Raw genomic sequence first — 19,944 nt, forward strand, 5'->3', positions numbered from 1 at the left:
AACCGATCATATTACAGGGGTCTCATTTTTCCAGAGCTATATAATTTAACCAAGTAAACTGCATTATCAGATATGCAAAGCATATATAATAATCTCCCGCTATATCGCAACTCACACTTTACAGTCTTGCTATATTGTGGATTATTATTATTATTATTTTTTAAAGTGTTATTACAGTTGTTACTTTAGTTCTTCGACTGCTTGTACAATAGTTTTGTGTTATCCATTGCTCTTGCTCACGCTCAATATATCGTTTTTTGTTTGACTCAAACAGATTAATGGCATTTCCATTCATTCAATTGGGAAAGATGGTTTTTTTTTGCAATATGAGTGTGTGGAGTCACATGTGTGACTTGTATCTCAGGGCACAACTTTATAAAGTTTTTTTGTTTTTTTTTTTTAATAAAAACATGAAACTCGAATCACTGCCACGTGTTTTTAATTGTAAAAAGAATTTTATTACATTCTTAAATCCACAAAGTATATCACCATTGTGCAACAACACTTTCTCGTGTTAATAACCGTTCTGGCTTGTTTATTCATGACATGACATAAATTAGTTTTCATTTAAATCTATCATGATTCAATAATAATAATAATAACAATCTTAAAATAGAGTGACAATATCATAAACAGACAGATCATGACAAAAGAAAAAGAAACTTGCTGGGAGACATATTTAAAAATGCTCTTTAAAAAAAAATTGAATTACATCTCTCCGAAAGACGAAAAGGACAAACTGATGAGGAAAATATGACGGTACATATCAGGAAAAAATTGAAGATCACATCAAAACCAAGACAAGGATCAGAGATTATAATTAATATTTTATATGCATTTTACTTTTCTCTTTATTTTTTACTTGTATCAATATGCTATTTCATCTATAACGTCAACTCAACGTATCTCGCAATAACAATGATCAAAAGGGTTAAAATCTTTGATACTTTCTGTAATTTAACATTCACAAGAACATTTACTGTACACAGTGATCAAGGTTCAAAGGTCGTCAACAGTTTGTTGGTGCGGGGTGCTTTGTAGACACCGCAGGACAGGACAGAGAGCCGAGCTATCACCCTGAGGAACTTCAACCGGGAACTTTTTGTCCCACTATAATTGGGTTGGGCAGGATTGCAACGATTGGAGAAAAAAAATAAAAATAATAATAATCAGCGTGATTAAACATTCTACGACAAAGTATTGCACCTTGTTACAATCCGGCCAACCCTGCGCAGGTGTCAGCTGTGAATTTGTCATATTAGAATCTAACGAACATTTTAAAATAAAAAAAATTCTAAATTATGCTACTTTAAAGTTAAATGCATGGCAACAAAGGCCCAATTGCACAATCCCACTGTGCCGCCAAGTACCGGCTAGGGCGGCATCTCGTTTTTTGTTGTTGTTGCTGTTGTTTTTTTGTTTTGTTTTTTAACGCTACTTGAGATCATTCGCTGTATGGCCAACAGCACTGTCCCAGCAGTGCCACGCAAATCTGACTGAAATATTTAAAATCCGATGTATATGATTGTCTCAATATGCTACAAACAACACAGCAAAGCTAGCACAAGCTACTGTGGAATACTGGCAGCAGTTTGTGGTTTTGCCTTTTCAAAAAAAATAAATTGTGATTTCAAACGAGTGTAGTTGTGACACGCGACTTGCAAAACAATGTAGGATATTGGGCTTTGAGGTTACATTTGAAGAAGAAAACTAAATGCAACATAACATTAATAGATGAACTAGTTTGACCTTGTCTAAACTTTTAAATGTCCAACTGTTAAATGTTTTAGTACTTGTTTGCCCAAGTTTCTGCTCTCTAAGAGGAGCTGAACAGCAAAATTCACAAACTGGCGTTTGAATCATAGCGATTATCCAAAAGGATGAATTGGAAAATAATTTATTTTTGCATGATTAAACAATACAAATACAAAATATGCATGTGAGGTGCAAGTATTATTTTTGTCCACATGGAGTCACCATCATGTTCTACACTGTAGCATCTGTGACTTTGAATGTGTGTGGCTTTAAAAATCGGGGCCTGGCCTGGTGAGTGACGTGTGCGTCAACAAACAAGTGCACTGTTGGCCGTTGTTAGCTCAGGTTAGCCAGTCTTGCGTCTTAATAGTTTGTGCTGGCGATCGTGCTGTTGCGGTCCATTAGTTAGTTCTGCTTTACAACCTTTGCACTTCATCTTATTTTGAAGTGTGAAATCATCCCAAACTTTGGACCTTTTCTGCCTTTTATGCACTCTTTCCTCATGGCTTGCCTAACTTATTTCTGTACAGAGTGGTGTGAGTTTGCAGTAACATTCGATTTTGCCGTTCAGCTCCTTGTTAAAGAACAGTAAGTTGTGCAAACAGTGCTAGAGCATTGAACAAGTGGACGTTCAAAAGTTAAGAGGCCAAATTAAGCTCACTTGTAAAGATTCAAGTGCATTTTCAGTTCATCCCGAAATTCCACCCAAAAGCCCAATATCCCTACCGTTTTTGTGAGTACTGTACATCGTGCAGACGCTTTTCAGTATCAATGTTTGTGAGAGGATGAGGTAGTAAAGGGTAAGCGGGACGAGCGGGTTGGGACGTCGAGGCCAAATTAGAGTTCAACCAAAATCTTCTGGCGAAATGTTTCCTCAAAATACAAACAAAACTTAGTGTAAGTCACACGAGATGTCATATAGTCAATACACAAAGAGTGAACCTCCACCTATTCATAAATTAATTGTGTGTTTGTGGAATCTACCCCCACCTCGTCACACTTTTTGTAATTTGTTTACAAACAAATTAATTAAGCTTAGATGTCACGGGGGCGAACAAAATCAATTGAGAATGGAAGTCAGCCAGCATCACAGAACGGATTGCGTTCGACTCTGGAGGAAGGCTCCACTGCAAGTGAGAGTTGGTGCGGATAATAAATCCGCTCTAACTGACATCTAAGGAGCTTAAATAAATCGACGGCCCATCTGTTCACTCTTTATCTTTTGCCTCCACCCCCTCCACTCAAAACACGCTGTGGCCATGTAGCCCATAATGGCAAGTACTGCTCTGGTCATTACTTCAACTGTCGGGGTTAACAAGATGCTGAGATGCAACGGAACCTTGTTCATACTAGGGTTGCAAAGAGGTGGAAAATTGCCGGTGAATTTTGGAAATATCCCAAATCGGAAACTTTCCATGGGAATTAATTGGGAATTGATGGTTACTCAAATTTCGGCTCACAACACACAGTAAAAACAAAACAATAAACAACCAAGCGACTGCTAGTAACTGTAAAAACTCTTGAGTTGGGGCACTCTTAAGTCAAAGTACCACTGTCCTTGCATGAATTCTGTTGTTTTAGTCAGGATTATGCTAAAATAGAAACTATATTTAAGTTCCTGAATAAGGACCCAACTTCAATTTTGTGAATTGTTCCTGTTTATTTTTAAAGTTTCCAAGTTTGCAACCCTAGTTCACACAGGTCATCTACAATACGCAGGGGCGTGACTCCACAGATACGGGTCACAAAGGGCTTCCACCCCCCTCCTCCCCGCCACCCCCCAAAAAAAGTAGTTGTTTCGAAGCCCAACACGGACTCGTAAATTGTAATTAACCACTGTATTGTCTCAACAGCTATAACAATCCTTTCGTCCCGGAACGCCAACGTACGGGCAGGCAGTATGTGTGCGTATTTGTCTCCTACTAACGGCTATATATATATATATATATATATATATATATATATATATATATATATATATATATATATATATATATAGCCGTATATATATATATATATATATATATATATAAAATGAAAACTCTGAAAATATGTTCACAATCGCTTTTGTGATTCTTCTCTAAGTGGCATATGCAAAAGGGAAAGGGCACACGGGACTGAGGTAAAGATTGCATCAAAAAGAGCCCATTTACATCAGTGTTTGAGGGTGTGCTTGTTTGAAAAAAAAAAAAGAATAAATACCTGCATAAACGCTCCTAAGAGGAAAAAAGACGGATGTGAATTTGATCAGGGGTCCTTTGAACGCTTTGTTCGCAGGGCAAAAAGCCTGCGACAAGGCGATAACTGATGCTGTGCGAAAAGTGGTTAACTGTTACCAGAATGACGACTGAAACGGATTAAAAATAATAATAATAAATTGAAAAAAAATCTGTGCAAGGTAAGTGAGGATTTAAAGTCTGTACTGTACATTCGGGATGAGGCCTTGAGGCTGTGCTGCACGCTTTAAGGGGGCACAGGGTGGGGTTACATTCAACCATAGCTGTGAGAACTGTAGTAGAAACGACGTCTGCCTTAAGGACTTAGAAAAATAATTTGGAGAATACAAATTGTCGAGGCCACTCTTTAATCCTTTCTCTGAGCTCTCTTCAAAAGAGCGGTACCGAGGAGCACCGTTCAGCGCGGTGCGAGGAGGGGCAGCGTGGGTCAGTCGGGAGTTTCCGAGGTGAGAGGAGTGCGTCCTAAAGTGTAGCGTGCAGGATTGTCATTGAGCGGCCACTTTGCCTTTCGCCTCAGCTTGGTGCCACATCATTTAGTCTCGCTCTCTCTCTCGCTCCCTCACACAGTCTCTGTTGCGGAATCGCGGTGGGATTTGCGACGCCGCTTAGCCCTCTGTGGAGTCTGGGAAAGTGATTTCACTGCCAAACACCTCGCGGTACAGCGGGGGGAAAGTGTACGCCGTCTCGGGGTGGACCAGACGGAAAAACTCCAGTTTGTCGATGTGGAGCTTGCAAATGGACTTCATGATGGGGAGTTTGGACACCATCTGGAGGAAAAGGAAATAAATCAGAAATATTCGGACGGCGGAGTCCGTGCAGCCTTCACGTTGGCCAAAGTGCAGCCTTACCTTGGCAAGTTTTTCTTCTGATGCGCCGCCTTTTTGTAAGCAGCGCTGGAGAGCTACATAGACCTTCTCCTGAAGTTTCTGAATCTGTTGCACATCTGTCAGCCAGGGTCGGTCTAAGTGGAAGAGGATGAAAGGAAAAAAAAAAAAAAAAAAAAAAAAAACTCTCATTAAGCCATCATCTTAAAATTAAGAAATCAAAACAGTGAACCAGTTTTAAACATTTCAACTTATTAAAACACTTCAAACGACTGCAATCTTATTTGATTGTTTTTTTTTTGTGGTCAACTATAATGTGATGAAAGTCGAGTTCAAGTCGAATTATCGATGACGTCACAAATATTTTTTTCCAGCACAGAACATCACAGGTCCCCCATCATTTTTGCGCCACGAACGTAATATTTTGGGGATGAAGATGGAGCTCTACTTCGCGCTGCTGCCCTCGTTCCTCGCCGCTAGTCCTGTGGTCCCCGCTAATATGAAGATTTTTAAGACTAGCGGAAATCGGAATAGCCGAAGCTAGCGAGGCCGACTGCTATACTCATCTACCACAATTTTATATTCGTAGTCTGGGACCCGCGCAGATGTATGAAGACTATGTCACCTGACTGAATGAAGCTTCTCCCCTCACTTCAACATAATTCCTTGGCCCCAAGATGGCGCCAAAGCAATCATTTAGACAACACCAAAAAAACTGCGGATAGGCCAATTTGACAATGTCCAGGACTGCTGGTTCTTCTTGTATTGGATGTTACGAAACTAATAAATCATCCGCTGAGTGTATTCGTCACCTGGTGAAAGCAGCACAGCGGCAGTGAAGAGGGCCATCTCCTCCTCAGACATCTGGATACGACTCAGGCTTTTGGCCAAGTCGAACACGGCCGTCACGAGGTCATCACAGCCTGGAGGAAGGGGAAATATGGAGTCATCATGGATATATAGAGAAAGTGTGTGACCAATGAAGGAGACGGGGTGAGAAGATGGCACGCGAGGGCGGAACTCACCAAGTGCTTTAAAGAAGTGAGCGGGGGCGAACCTTCCATCAAAGAGGAACGTGTTATTGATGGGATTATAGGCTCGACACATTCGGATCAGAAGGACGTCCATGCAGCCTGTGGACAGAGGATGAAGAAATAAGCAATGTAACCTTATTCAGGCCTGCTGTTCTGATTTTATACCTCCTCTTAATATAGTTGTTTGAGTGACAATACAGTAATGTATTCACTCGGTTTAACAGTGAATAGCTGGGTTTAAATTCCACAGAATAGGTGAATTTGTGAAAAGTGAAGTGTGACTATGCAGGGGACTACTGTAACTACTGTAGTTTTATTTTCAGACTGACTGAGCGGCAGCTAAGCTGTCACTGGTGAATCTGGTTTGCGAAGAGGTGCGCTGGGCGTCGTCGTTCCTTACATTCCTTTTATACGTTGGTACTAATGATAACGTCCAGTTAGTCCAATTGTCTAAACATGTTAACTGACCAGTAAGTGTACTGTAAAAGTATTTAAAAAAACAGTTTCAAAAAAATAAAAACACAATACAGCGGGGGTGCAACCGATGAACCGCGATATAGTGGGGAAGCCCCGCTCATTTTGCACATCACGGATTCTTCACAGCGTGACAGTTGGCACAAATAACTGCGGCGTGGTGCAAACAAGGGCTGCCCATTCTTCCGACGGACGACAGACACGAGATTTTCAAGTCACACTTTACGCTTGTGAATGTCGAGCTCCGTGAAGTCGGCGGCCCCTTGAGGCGAAGGTACCGCGTGCGCCGTTTCATGTGACCATAAGGATGGCTATGACAAATAAGAGGCGGCAAAGTCATAAACACACACAGCAGCGTAGGCGTATTCCCAGAGTCCCATTTCCTTGTGACGACAGCCCCCAGCTGCATTGTGGCCAAACACAATGTGTATGTGTTTTTTATTTTATTTTATTTACAGTGGGTCCCAGTTATATCGCGATTCATTGTTCATGACCCCGCTATATTGTGGATTTTAAGATCACAACAGTAGTAGTTCCCACAGAGCAATATATATGCCTGTGAGTTATGTTGTATGCTCTGTTTGTATGTGGTGCTGCTCTGTATGTTAAAGTAGCAGTTGTTTGAAAGTTTAGAATTACTGCAACATCTGTGCAAATTTCCATTAGCCCATCCATGTTTTTTCCCATTATATATTAGCATCAAGCTAGCGGACTTTCTTTAGACAAAATGTTATAGTTTGATGAAACATTTTGGTGTATAAATATACGCTTAATTCTCTTTTGTCGTATACTCTGTTTCAATGTGTTGCCGCTCCGTTAAGTAGCCGTTATCTGAATGTTTTGAATTACCGTAACATTCATGCTAATTTCCATTAGCCCTTCTATGACTTTTCCTATTACATGTTAGCATTAAGCTAGCACACATAATGTACAATGATTAATGTTATTAAATAAATTGTGTTTTGTTGTATGTTCTGTTTGTATGTGCTGCTGCTCAGTGTGTGTTAAAATGAATACAGTGAACGGGCGTTCACTGTATTTATTTCTCTTTTAAGGATTACTGACCTGCTTTGAGGAGGATAATCTGGTCATTCTGACACAGGTCCATGAAGCCAGAGATGCGCTTAGCAAACTCCACCACGTACTGGATGGCGTTGGTGATGTGGATGGCACATTGTTGCCACATCACCTCAGCTGACTGATACAAGAGAGAGAAAAAAAACACAGAAAACAGTTATGTTTGCCGCTCATGAGCTGATTCTACCATTCGATTTTTACCACCAAAGACATACTCACCTAAATACCTATTTGGGTATTTTTGTTGGCGGTCAGGAGTAATTATTTAAGAACAGTACACATGTCCTGAAGAAGACGCATGTTTCGTTCTCTGATTTTGTTTGGATTCTTTGAGAAATGGTCTAATGTTTATCTCGTGAGTTTTGCTTTATATTTGGATTTTGTGGCTTTTTTGTGACAGGGAGTAGCCTCAACACAAGCTGTTAAGAATATAAACTGGAAGATACAGCATGTGAAAGGGGACTCGCATTCAAAGCAATGTGAGTATTATTTTTAAAATTGTACTATAAACAGTGGTTAATTGATTATATGTGTACAACTGTGAAAATTGCCTGATTTACAATGGCTTGACCTTGGAACACATTATTTCTACTTCGCATTCTCTGCCTTTTACGCAGTCTTTCCTTCTGTCTCACCGCCATCATGCCAATTTCGTACATTTCTACACGGAGTGGTGCGTGAGTTTGAAGTAACGGTCCGTGTGCAAACAGGATCGCTGAGAAGTTTTAGCAGAGATTTTGCTTTGACTTCCTTTCGTAGTTATTCGATTAATGGTTTCTGTCCTATATCATACCTTAGTCTGATACATTCGGGTCTCTTCCATGCTGTATGTGGACCACGCCATTCTCTTCAGCTCCTCTGTAGTGTACTGGCTTGTTTCGATATGGGACTTCACCACACATTGAGTGACGTGCTCTGAGAGGAGAGCGCTGGCGTTAAGATTGCGGTCATGCTCAGGATTGATTCACCACATTCACAAGTGATAAAAGTCGTGCGTACCTAGCTCAAGCAGGGAGCACCCTTCGGGCAGCGGGTTGAGGATGGCGTGCGAGAAGAGCCCAGAGTCGTGCAACAACTGGTATTCGTGCTTGATGCTGTGGTTGCCCTCCGCAAAGTCCAAGTTGGTCTGTTCCGGCGAACTTTGAGAGGACGAGCTGCTGCCCGTGCTGCCGGCAAGCATGTCCAGGTTTCCGTACTCGCCGCCCCCGTCCTCGGGGGTCAGCGGCAGGTCGAAGAGCAGGCCGTCGGGCAGCGTGGTAAAGTCGTCCAGATCGCTGAGCGCGGTGCTGGACACTCTTCTGTAGGTGCGGCCGTGGTCGGCCATGTCGCCGTTCTTTTCCCGGGCTGCCGTGTTGGCGCATTCCTGGGACTGTTGGTGCTTCTGGACCTCCGCATACAGGCTGTCGCGCTGCTTCTTGGACATGCGGCCAAACTTCACTGCTGTAGCAACAATAAATGTACATTTAATGATAATAATAATGAGATGATATGCTGGTATAATCAAACACAACATGAACAATGCATGGAGGAAACTTCAATGGAGCAAAATGTGGGACCTGAACTTACTAAAATAGATCATGTATTGCTATAAAAAATAATATTTACATGTACACTAGGCCCTTTGACAGGAAAAAAGTTTAGGCACCTGACACTCAAACAGAGTACATACTCTACGTGTATTGTATAAACGGAGTATGTGTCACAGTACTTAGTAGAATGTGTGTGTTGTGCTCATGAGTAAAGACGACGGAGTAGTGGATGAGGAACGCAACTGGCGTTCAACTTGAGCCTTGCGATAAGTCAGCGTCGCGTTTCTTAGTTTTTATATCTGTAAATAAAGGAGTATTTTGCCATCAAAAGCCCTCTCAGTCACTTTTTTGTTGTTTTATAGTTCAAGATGTCACAAAAACAAAAAATACTGACGTCAAAGTCACTGTTCTGCTTGACATGTATTTCTTCTCACAATAAGTTTGTTTTTGCCGCTTTTTGGCAGAAGCCAGTGTTTTTGCTGAAACCAACCCATGTTCTACAGCTGATTACTAAAGAACGGAAGACGCCAGAAACACTTTTTTTTTTTTACTATTTTGTTTGGTAGGTTGAGTGCTTCTACTGTCACAGAACACAATATTCTCTGGGTCTTGAAACGTCTGTAAAAGGCTGTAAAACGGCTGGCAGTATGGGGAGCTCCACTTTGAAAACGGCAGGCAGTTGAATGAGTTAAGTACATTTCAGAGTCTTTACTTTTTATACTTTTAGCTTCTACGCTCACCAGTCTTTTTCTTCAAAAGGATCCGTACTTTTACTTAAGTGTAGAGTCCAAAGTACTTTTGGACTGTACCGCTTTGTCGAACTGGGCGGTGGAACTCACCGTCACGGCTCATGCCCAGAGCGAGACACTTTTGCAGCCGGCAGTGCTGGCAGCGGTTGCGATTGGTCCGATCAATCAGGCAGTTTCTCTGTCGGGAGCAGGAGTACATGGCATTGTTCTGCTGGCTGCGTCGGAAGAAACCCTTCACAAAAAGAACACACGGGTTCACATTTCAAATATGAGTTGGGGTGGTGGCTTAAAAAAAAAAAATTGATGCGACTCAGGTGTATTGAATGTCATGACGGTTATGAGTTAAACCTCTTTTGGCACGAGCGAGGACTCACCTTGCAGCCTTCACAGGTGATGACACCGTAGTGGATCCCTGACGATTTGTCCCCGCAGATTTTGCAGGGTATCACTTCTATTTGAGCTGGAAAGAGAAAACAATGGAGAAGGAAAGATACGTGAAACAGACAAGAAGGGGCAACATTACCGGTCAATTGTGCCGAATTGATTGTCGATTAATTGCATCTTAAAACGACTGATTGCAATCAGCAGAGGCGCTGTTGGTCATCGAACTCTCAACGAGTTCGATGACAACATGACGTCATCTATGTGCAGTGAATCCCAGCCTCTGCCTAAGAGATCATCAGGCACACTGTGAGAATTTCATCGGTCCAAAAATGATTTATTGACTACAAAGAAAGTATCTTTGTTCATCTATCTAGGCTAGTGACATTTACTGACAGCCGCAATTCATTACATCTTACAAATCTAAAACAAACACATAGCTTTGCCTGAGAAAAGTGCGCTCAGTTTAATGCCAACAAACAATGCAAAATGCCATAGAGAGGGTAACATCAGGCTAAATAAGTACAATATTATAATTTTCTTTATTAAAAAAACACATGACTAAAATTAGTTTTGTAAGGGAAGGCTGGAACGGATTAATGGCGTTTCCATTCATTTCAATGGGGAAAGACGATTTGAGATACAAGTGTTTTGCATTACGAGCGTGGTCACGGAAACAAATGAACTATTTTCTCAAGGCGAATGCACACAATACAATTCTAATTAACTGGAATGATCAGTGTAACAGTGAAAGCGAGAAATGCTGCGCCTCTTCGTGGAGTTTGCTTTTTTTAGTTAGTCCTTATTGGAAGTCCTCATTTTCATATAGACTTCCTTCTACCTTCCAATAACTCAATATTTAGACTGCACTAACTGCATATTAAATGACTTCAGGTCAGGCTACATGCTGCAGGTAACGGGTGGAGTCACTTTAATTTCAGGCAAAAAAACGAGGTTATTTAATCTCACGTGAGTGAACAAACTAAATTCAAAGAACCTAGTTCCTCCTGTGATTGACATAAGAGACAGTGTGTACATTATGCACCTTGGGTCCATTGTGGAAGCTTGAGTCTTCTTACCAAGGAACAGCATGTTCTTTTCATTATGTTGTTTATCTAAGTAGCTGGGCCTCCTCAAGCCCAGAATAGCAGGTCAATTACATTAGCTGAAGCCCGAGGTTATAAAGTTTCATGGCTCGCGCTGCTGTCCCTGTCCCCCACACCACTGTGTTGACTGCTCACAGCCATGTTTCTTTTGGGACAGTGCTAATAGCGGTTTCCCCACTTTGTTTGCTAGCAAAGGCTCTTTTGTCAAATACTTGGAATTGAGCGCCCACACATGACATCCCGCTCGGGGAGGGATGAGACCTGCGTCACACACACGAGCAGAAAATGAGAACTATCCTAAAAAACCTGACTTTATCCGCACTTCTTGCACAGGGGCAACAGGTGACATATTTGAGTGTCTGAGGCTGGCATGAATTCACGGTGACTGGCGAAAAGGCATCGGAAAGATATGAATAAATAAAAAGATGAAGGCAAGTGGAAACAAAAAGGGGGGGGAGAAAAAAAAAAAAGCCACTGCTCCCTCTATCGCTCCTCTCAAGGCCTCCTGCCCCTCCCGCCAGCCTGTTATATAACTGCAGTCTGGTCGCATTCCACGAACGCACGCATTCAAAAGTGGTTGTCCCGGCAACCGTGTGACGTTCCTCCCTCGCCCGCCTCCGTTCCCATTGGCCGCCTGACAGGTGACTTTAGCGTTTTCACTCGCCGACTCACCTGCCAGTCAGCTGAGCGGCGAAGTCGGGCCCGCCGAGGCCAAGCTGCTCCACTGTCACACTTTCCCATTCAAGCAGGAGGAAGCGCCGCCTTCTTTTTTTTTCCTCGCAGGTTTTAAAGCGGATTTGGACTGACGGCAGCAGGGCGTGGAGTGCAACTTTTGCAAAAGTATTTGACAGGTTTAAGATTTAGAGTCGGTGGTTGTTTCAAAACGTGTTTGACATGTGGATTTATTCAAAACGTCCAAGTACAGTAGAGTGAGAGCCCAGCGGCAATAACAGCTGTAGCTAATAGCGGCTCCTAACTTGTTGCAGCATGTCAAGTATTGGGAGTGAAATTTCAGCTGCGCCCATAAATCTATTTTTTGCTGCGGATGCAACTGGCGATCCACGGGTCCTCCGGGCAAATAAATGTCTGTGTAATTACAACATACAAGCAATAAAAGCACACGCATTTCGTATGAATAAAATAATGGGGGTGCAATTTGTGGCAATGGTCTCACACAGATGAAACATTAAAAGCGAGCACGTGTTACCTCCACCAAGGAGGTTTAGCAGGATTCCGCAAAAGCAACTAACTTTTGCCACTGAATTGTGTCGTGTGATCACGCATGGGCCAGGATTAGTTTACCCTTGTTAATGTTTTTCAAGTAACAAGTTGTCGTTTGGTCGATTTTTTTTGTTTTGCTTTGTTTTGATAAATACAAACACAACAACTACAAAATTAGAACACCTGCAAGGAGATGCTGAAAGCCACGACTCACGTCCAGACCCTCACACTGAAATAACAACCTGACTGCAGCTGTTAATGCCACCCAATAGGCCGCGCCCCTTTAAAAGCACACATCCAACCCACAATTACGACAGTGCGTACAGTAGTTAAACTTTATGAAAACAGTTTATTTGTTTATATTCTTTTATGATGTGTGTACAGTGCTATTTCTTTTATTTAAAAAAAACAAACAAAAAAAAACATTTTTTGGGGGCGGGTGGCTGCAACCGATTAAAGGCATTTCAATTCATTTGAATGTGAACAATGTATTTCTCATTTAATTAGGTTTATTTATTGATTTTTGCCTGGGAGGTGACAACAGCACAGCAACACCTCTGTGCCAGTCAGTCGGTTTTCCCTCAGCAGGAAACGGCGCTGTAAAGGCTTGTCAGTGCAAACTTTGCTCTCTCTTCCCAGCTAATCAAACAGTCCAAAGTCGTATTTGCCCACTCCTTACTTGGCATACTGTACTTAACCTAGGGTACTTTTTGACAGGAATGGCATCTATGACTTATTGCTGTATCGTTATTATATATTACAGTCGACGTAAAGGCATATGATTCTTTCCCCTGTCGGCTGTTCCATTGATTGACACCTTCTGTCCAAGAAGCTACTCAGCGTTTTAACCTTTCTGACCTACCTTGAAAACAGTATCGTATTCCGTGACAATCACCCCGTTAAAAAATGAACAGCTTGTGAAAGTAATTACTCGGCAGAAGCAAACGTCACCGAGTGAGAGGTCAAAGCACAAACAGGCCCATCGCAGCGTCCTGCAACATACCTCGAGTGCAGCCAGACACTGCGGGGAGAATTCTGACATTTACGGGCATGTTTTTTTGGACTGACAGGAGCCGCGCGACGGCCGCAGGCCTATGCATCATTTACAACGAGGCCAAATCACACACAAGATCAACTTACACTTGTGGCGCAGAATGTTTCCAGCAGACCGGGAGGGTCCAATTTGAAGCATAATGCGGTCGCAACGCACTGCTGACGGTCACAAAACAGCCCAAAAACATATTTCCGTCAGCACACATCCTAAAAAGGACTTCTGATGATTTGTCGTTCTGCCTTGATTTATATGGCGAGGAATCTTTTAACACAACAGTCATGGTATTTGAATGCATTTACATAACATGCACAATGAATGTCATGTGAAAAGTCATCAAATCTTGCGACACTTCAGGTCATCGAGCATTTAGGGTCACTTTTGCCACAGACCGCTGCATAGAGAAAAATGGAAGATGCTCTTTCCCCCTTTTGTTTATTAAACATGCTAACACCACTGTGACCTAAGAGATCATCAGGTGTGCCACGAGAAATCATCCAATTTCAGGAAATTGGGCCAAAAATGAGTCAGTTATTCAATTCTTCTTAGGGCGTTGCTAAGGTATCGAATCGGAACTTGGTATTGGTAGTTACTCAAAATCAAGTGACTTGGACTAGGGTGCAAAAAAAAGTTAAAAAAAAAAATAAAAATGCGATCGGGACGTCTTTAATTAATGCGAAGGGCTGCCAGTATGATACACACTTCTGGAATGACAAATATTCTCAAATTATTTGTGGCTATATCATCTCCTCATCATTGTTGTGCCTGTTAACTTGTCGCCACGAATGTAATGTAATGAATGTAATTAAATGTAATTACTGTCATTCAGACAGCAGATTAAGGCAAACATGGCTCGCACAGACTGAGTAAGTACATTTGTGAGCTCATCATTGTTTAAGTATGTAAATTTTTGTGACTTTTCTGGTGGTGTGCCATGAGATTTTTCTGATATGAAATATTTGCATTGGCTCAGTAGAGGTTGGGAAACACTGCTAAAAGTAAAACCAATCCAATGTTGGTCAAGATGAAATCATTGTCTCTTTGCAATGCAGGTGTAGAGTAATGTCGAAAGCTGTAAACACGTTTGTGTCCCGGCTGTGCAGGACAAGAAGGCCAAGTCAACAATAATTGGACAAACGGGATAAAGGAATCGTTACGGAGTAACTCGCAATGTTCCCATATTCATCACGTGTCATCAAAGGATGAGTACACATTTTGTCATATTGTTTTTTTATGAGTTACGTTTAACTTCTATCTTACATTTGACTTGATAACATGATACTTGCCTGTCAATTTGATAAAGGTTTTACGATGGCAATAGTCTGTGTGACCCAGACACTGAGTCAATCGACCTTCTTCCCTAGTGGGAAAATGGGAAAAGAAGTTCCACTGCTGCATTATGTCAGTGTTTCCCAACCTTTGAGCCAAGATGCATATTTTACATTGGAAAAATCTTATGGCACACCACCAAACAAAAATGCCACATTAAGTACATACTGTATACTGAAATAATGATGATCTCGTCTCAATTTACTCTGAAATATACTGGCTCAGTGTGACATCTGGTCTTGTTTAGTGGAGCACAAAACTGATATACGTGGAATTTATTACATAATTTAAGATAGACAAAGGCACGGATCTTATAGCATAATTTTCAGATCAAACTGAACTACTGTGGTTGGGAGTCGTTGCATCGTACAGGGTGTCCCAAAAGTCACTACACACTTCCTTTCATTTCAGGTATGATCCGGATAGACGAAAGACCATCAACATTTGACAACTTAGGCTTTGCAGTTTATGTAAGCATGTCATTCCCCGGCCCATGGCTCGCCAATTGGCAGTGGAGGAGCATAGCCACGAGCCAAATTGCTTCCTGGCAAGAAGTTTTTCTGTCCCTGAAATTAGTTTAGCCCTCCAGATAGACTTTCCCTGGCTTTGCGCGAGCACCTGCTCTAAGAGTTTGGCGTTTTTGATCAACGGTGGTCCTCGCAGGCCTTCTGCTGCGTGGTTTGTCAAGAACAGATCCTGTTTCGAGAAACTTGAAGTGGATAGCGTAAATTGCACTACACGTTGGACGGCCATAAAGCTTCTCAAACTGGCGCTGAACTTCCTGCCAGGCGGCAATTATGTAACGCTGGTCGGATGTCAATTGTCGAGCCGTGGGCAATGGAAACTTGCTTACACAAACTGCAAAGCGTACGCTGTCAAATCCTGATGGCCTCACATCTATCCAAATGATACCTTAAACAAAATGGACAAAAATGAAGTGTACTGTATAGTGACTTTTGGGACATCCTATATTAGGATTGTACATATTGAGATGTTACTCATGAACATTCTCCAAATGAACAGCAACACTAAAACACTACAATCGCTCTTTAGGGTGCCTCTCAAATCCAGATAGCCTTCTGCAACACAAGCAGAACCAGGCTGAGGAATTCAGTGCGCAGCATGTGATTTGCCATTGCACGCCAATCGCAGTCACCTTGAGTTTTAACAGCCTGTTTTCAAGTCAGTTTAAATGTCACTTATCCAGAAGTTGAACAAGCAGATATTGCTTATCACAATGACTTTGCGTCAAGATACCACCGAGTCCAAATAAATATTTATGAGCAAAATATATTTTTCTTTTGTTGCTCTCTTTGCACGCTTGCAAACATGAATGTAGTCCCTGCGGACGCTCTCAGTTGAAGCCGTAGATAATTGTAGAACGGAATCTTAGTGTGCAGTCGACAGCGAGAGGAGAGGGCACCTTGACACATCCCGAGTTTCACTGTGAACCCCTGCAAGGCTGCGCACTGAACAGATAGTGGCTGCGAGTTCACTGGGCTGTGCGCCCCAGCGTTCTTGGAGAGCGCGGAGGGACCTTTCGCCTTCACGCCCCCCTCGCCCCCCCCGGGCCTTTCGATCCTCTGTGAACTCAGCATCGCCAACCGTTTTCCTCGTAGCACACCAGTCATGAATGTGCAGTCAGAGATACCATTATAACAGCGGTTCTCAATCTTCGTACGACAAGTATCAACTTTTTTAAAAAATGGCTATTTTATTCCTGAAGAGGTATTTTTTTATAAGCCACTGTAACATTATGCGCAATACTTTAAACATTAACACTCCGCTTAAATACAGGAACATAATAACTTAAAGAATGATTCACTCAAACTATGTGTCACATAAAAGGTAAATAAAAATTGTACCTAAAAGAAAATGTTTGAACTAACAGTTCTGAAAGATGAAATACATATATGTTGTACTTAAAAGTCAAATACAACTGAACTCGTTTTTAAAATTATATATATATATATATATATATATATATACACAAACACACAAAATAACAAAAATTCAGCATGACGCCATCCCAGATATTCCAAAATCTTCCGAGACCTCAGTTCAGTGAGGTCGAAAAGACGAACTCGGTACGTTTGACTTTTCCTTTGGCTTTCATGGACACTTTGTACGCAACGTTCATGCTCAACGTCAGTATGTGCTTTTTGTTTTATTCCCCCCCCCCCCTTTGCAACACAAAAAAGGCTCGAAGAGGGTGAGAATATTTATCAGAAGTAAATTAAGCAAACTTAAGTCAGAAGTTAGAGGTATGAGCCGTGCACCTTTGCAAATTACGTTTTTTTTAATTGTTTCCATGCTTTACTACCAACAGTGATACCAAGCTAAAGCTATTGAATATTTTTAGAATCAGTTATTTTAACGATTATTCCATCGATTAATCGGATTAAAATTTATTTTGTACGATTAAACAACAAAATATGCATGTAAGGTGCAGGCATTATTGTTTTCAACTTGGGGTCGCCATCCTCACGATCCACATGATAAAATCTGTGACTGAGTGTGTGTGGGGCTTTAATGGTGGGGCCTGGCCTGGTGAGTGACGTGGGAGCCAGCAAAACGAGTTATTCGATCTGTCGGTACTTACAATATTTTATACTTGTATTAATTAAGCCTGTTAAAATACATGTACATTAAAAATACAATACATACTTAATACATGGACTGTACAGCTTCTAAAGGTTTTATGGTGGACTGTTAGAGCCTGGAACTGATTAATCCAATCTACACTATTTCCCATGCGAAAAATCATTTTGAAATATGAATAAATGCAAGGTATATCAGCATCTTAGAAAAGATTGCTGTCAACATTATTGGTAAACAACAGTAAGCTACTGTACTTATAATTTAGGCTGTTTATTTGCAATTTGGTTGCTTCTATTTGCACGAATCTTAATGAGGAAAAAATTTAAAAAATGTGTACTTAAATCAGGATTATTTTGCTTTGGCGGAGGTCTGTGCTCCACTGTAGTCGCGGATGTCGCTCGTGGCTGTACATCCCTTCATTTTCTCAATTAGCCGCAAACGACAGCGGGTGGAGCGGCATATCTTATCGAGAAGGAGGGGGGAGAGGGGTGTCAGAAAAATCGAAGCGTCCAGCGGTGTCGGGCCTGAGTGGCGTTCCCTCTGGTTGATGTCAGTAACCCAAGATGACAGAGGAAACGGAGCTTAACTCAAGCCTGCTGTGCCTCAAGTTTAAATGTAGGCTTGCTGTGCCCATATCCGGCTTTGCCACAGCGGTGCTCGACACACATAACAGCGGCAGGGGCACCTTTGGACAGTTACGTATCGCACATTACGGTATACAGTAAACCGCCGTTGATAAGCCCTGCCAAAAAAAAAAAAAAAGTAACTGAAACATTTTTTGCCAAAAGCCCATACTGATATATCAATATACCACAGACCATGATCCCCAAACACTTTCTGACATTATTCTTAAAAATTATGGACTTTTAGATGTTTTGATTTTGAAAATAATTGCACTAGAAGTTCTTTTTTGTTGTTGTTTAATCATCAATCATGGCCATTTTAAAGGAGCATCAATTATTCACAGGGGTCCACTTTACTTCCTTGACACCAATTACTACTTTCATATTAACCAGGGATTTGGGACCATCTTGTGGCATTTTTTGGTCATTACAGAAAGAGCACAAAAACGCAAATGGGTGAGTTTTCCAGGTTGCACCAAAAAAAAAAACAAATGTGGATTTTTTTGTGGGTGTGTGTGTGGGGGGGGGGGGGGGGGGGGGGGGGGTTGCGTTTTACATCAAAGAAGTGCAATTTCTTATGTCAGCTCATGTTTGTGCATTCACATCTGATGGATTATGCTTTCAAGTGGAGACAGAGTGTCCGTCATATTCAAAGATGAGCATCCCTGCCACAAGAACACAGGAATGTGATTGCAACGGACTACAAAACGCGCGCACAGTAATCCTCAATGACAGAACTAGGTCAATGGAACACCTCCTAGCACCACCCCCACCCAATACATAACACACTGTCCATCATACTGCTCAAAACAACACACTTGTTTAACACACATCTATGGAAACAATTATAATTCACTTATATATATATATATTTTTTATCATGTCGGTGGTCAAGTGGGATCCTCATTGATGACATATAGTGGCAGGAAATGAAGTTGAGCAAATGCGAGATTGAACCCAAAGTCGCCGTGCAAGTGTCTTTTCGCGAGACTTGTTATCAAGCAGCTCGCTCCCTCCCTTCGCCATTGTCGCTCCTGCTCTTACATAACCACAGTCAAGGCAACAACTCGAAAAATAACACTGGCAAACATACAAACTCGCTAAATGAACGTGAATTGACGTCAATGTCGATTATTTTATGCAAACGGTCTATCCATTTTCTTCATTTCCTGTATTTTTATTTTTTTTAAAAGATTAGGGCGCGTTTAAGTGCTTCCCCCACCAAAAGTCCGAAAATGGGACACTTAGTTCGTTACAAGACTTTTGTTAGAACGGCGACGTTACTCACCTCTCATGTCGGCGGTTGAGTTTAGCCAAGGGTTCGAGTCATGCAACTCCTCGTGGTGGGGAAAAGAAAAAAAAACAAAAACAAAAAAGAAAAAAAAGCCGGGACGAAAAGCGAGCTGACTTGCTCCGAGCTGTCAAAACAGCAACTTCCTCATATGGCTCGTGGAACCTTTTTGGGTCAAAAAGCGCGTCCACGATACAAGTTTAAAAAAAAAAAAAAAAAAAAAAGCGATAACGTTGTCGTTACTTTCTACGCGGTCCTCCTCCACCCATGGGGGCACCGTGTTACGGTTCGATAGAAGCCGTGGACTTGCACCTCCTTCCTTCCGAGCTTGCGACTGGCGGACTGTAACTTACTTTCGACGACGCGTGGACTACACATGATCGTCACCTAGCCCGCCTGTCGACGCCGGCGAGCGTGCGTGCCCGCTTGTCGACGCGGGCGCGCGCACGCACGCACGTAAGGAAGTGCTCTCTCTCGCTCTCTCTCGCACGCGTGCGTGAGAAAGTGTGGCAGTGTGTCAGTTCACGCCGACGGCCACGCAGCGTGGGAACTATTACACGACGCGGGCAAAAAAGTGCATCCATCCATCCATCCATCTATCTATCTATCTATCTATCTATCTATCTATCTATCTATCTATGGGAAGTAAAACTATCTGTATT

The 19,944-nt window shown here is 42.0% G+C and overlaps 1 protein-coding gene across 1 annotated transcript; it reads right to left on the bottom strand.

Moving 5' to 3' along the window:
- Positions 1 to 422: 422 nt before the first annotated feature.
- On the bottom strand, positions 423 to 19,704 carry rorca (RAR-related orphan receptor C a). The gene is made up of 10 exons (XM_061683636.1): positions 19,280 to 19,704; positions 10,054 to 10,139; positions 9,770 to 9,911; positions 8,401 to 8,841; positions 8,195 to 8,316; positions 7,390 to 7,522; positions 5,842 to 5,949; positions 5,629 to 5,739; positions 4,841 to 4,953; positions 423 to 4,759 (listed from the first exon to the last, which is right to left on the bottom strand). Exons 1-10 carry the CDS (start codon positions 19,284 to 19,286, stop codon positions 4,598 to 4,600), a joined length of 1,425 nt encoding a protein of 474 aa, XP_061539620.1. The 5' UTR covers positions 19,287 to 19,704; the 3' UTR covers positions 423 to 4,597.
- Positions 19,705 to 19,944: the final 240 nt, after the last annotated feature.

Source organism: Phycodurus eques, chromosome 8 (genome assembly GCF_024500275.1).
Source record: "Phycodurus eques isolate BA_2022a chromosome 8, UOR_Pequ_1.1, whole genome shotgun sequence".
NCBI lineage: Eukaryota > Metazoa > Chordata > Actinopteri > Syngnathiformes > Syngnathidae > Phycodurus > Phycodurus eques.

Excerpts from the sequence above, each read along its gene's own strand:
- rorca (XM_061683636.1), bottom strand. Across the intron at positions 9,912-10,053 it reads TCACCTGTGAAGGCTGCAAG|GGTTTCTTCCGACGCAGCCA; the intron begins GTGAGTCCTCGC and ends CTTTTTGTGAAG. Across the intron at positions 8,842-9,769 it reads TCTGGGCATGAGCCGTGACG|CAGTGAAGTTTGGCCGCATG; the intron begins GTGAGTTCCACC and ends TTGTTGCTACAG.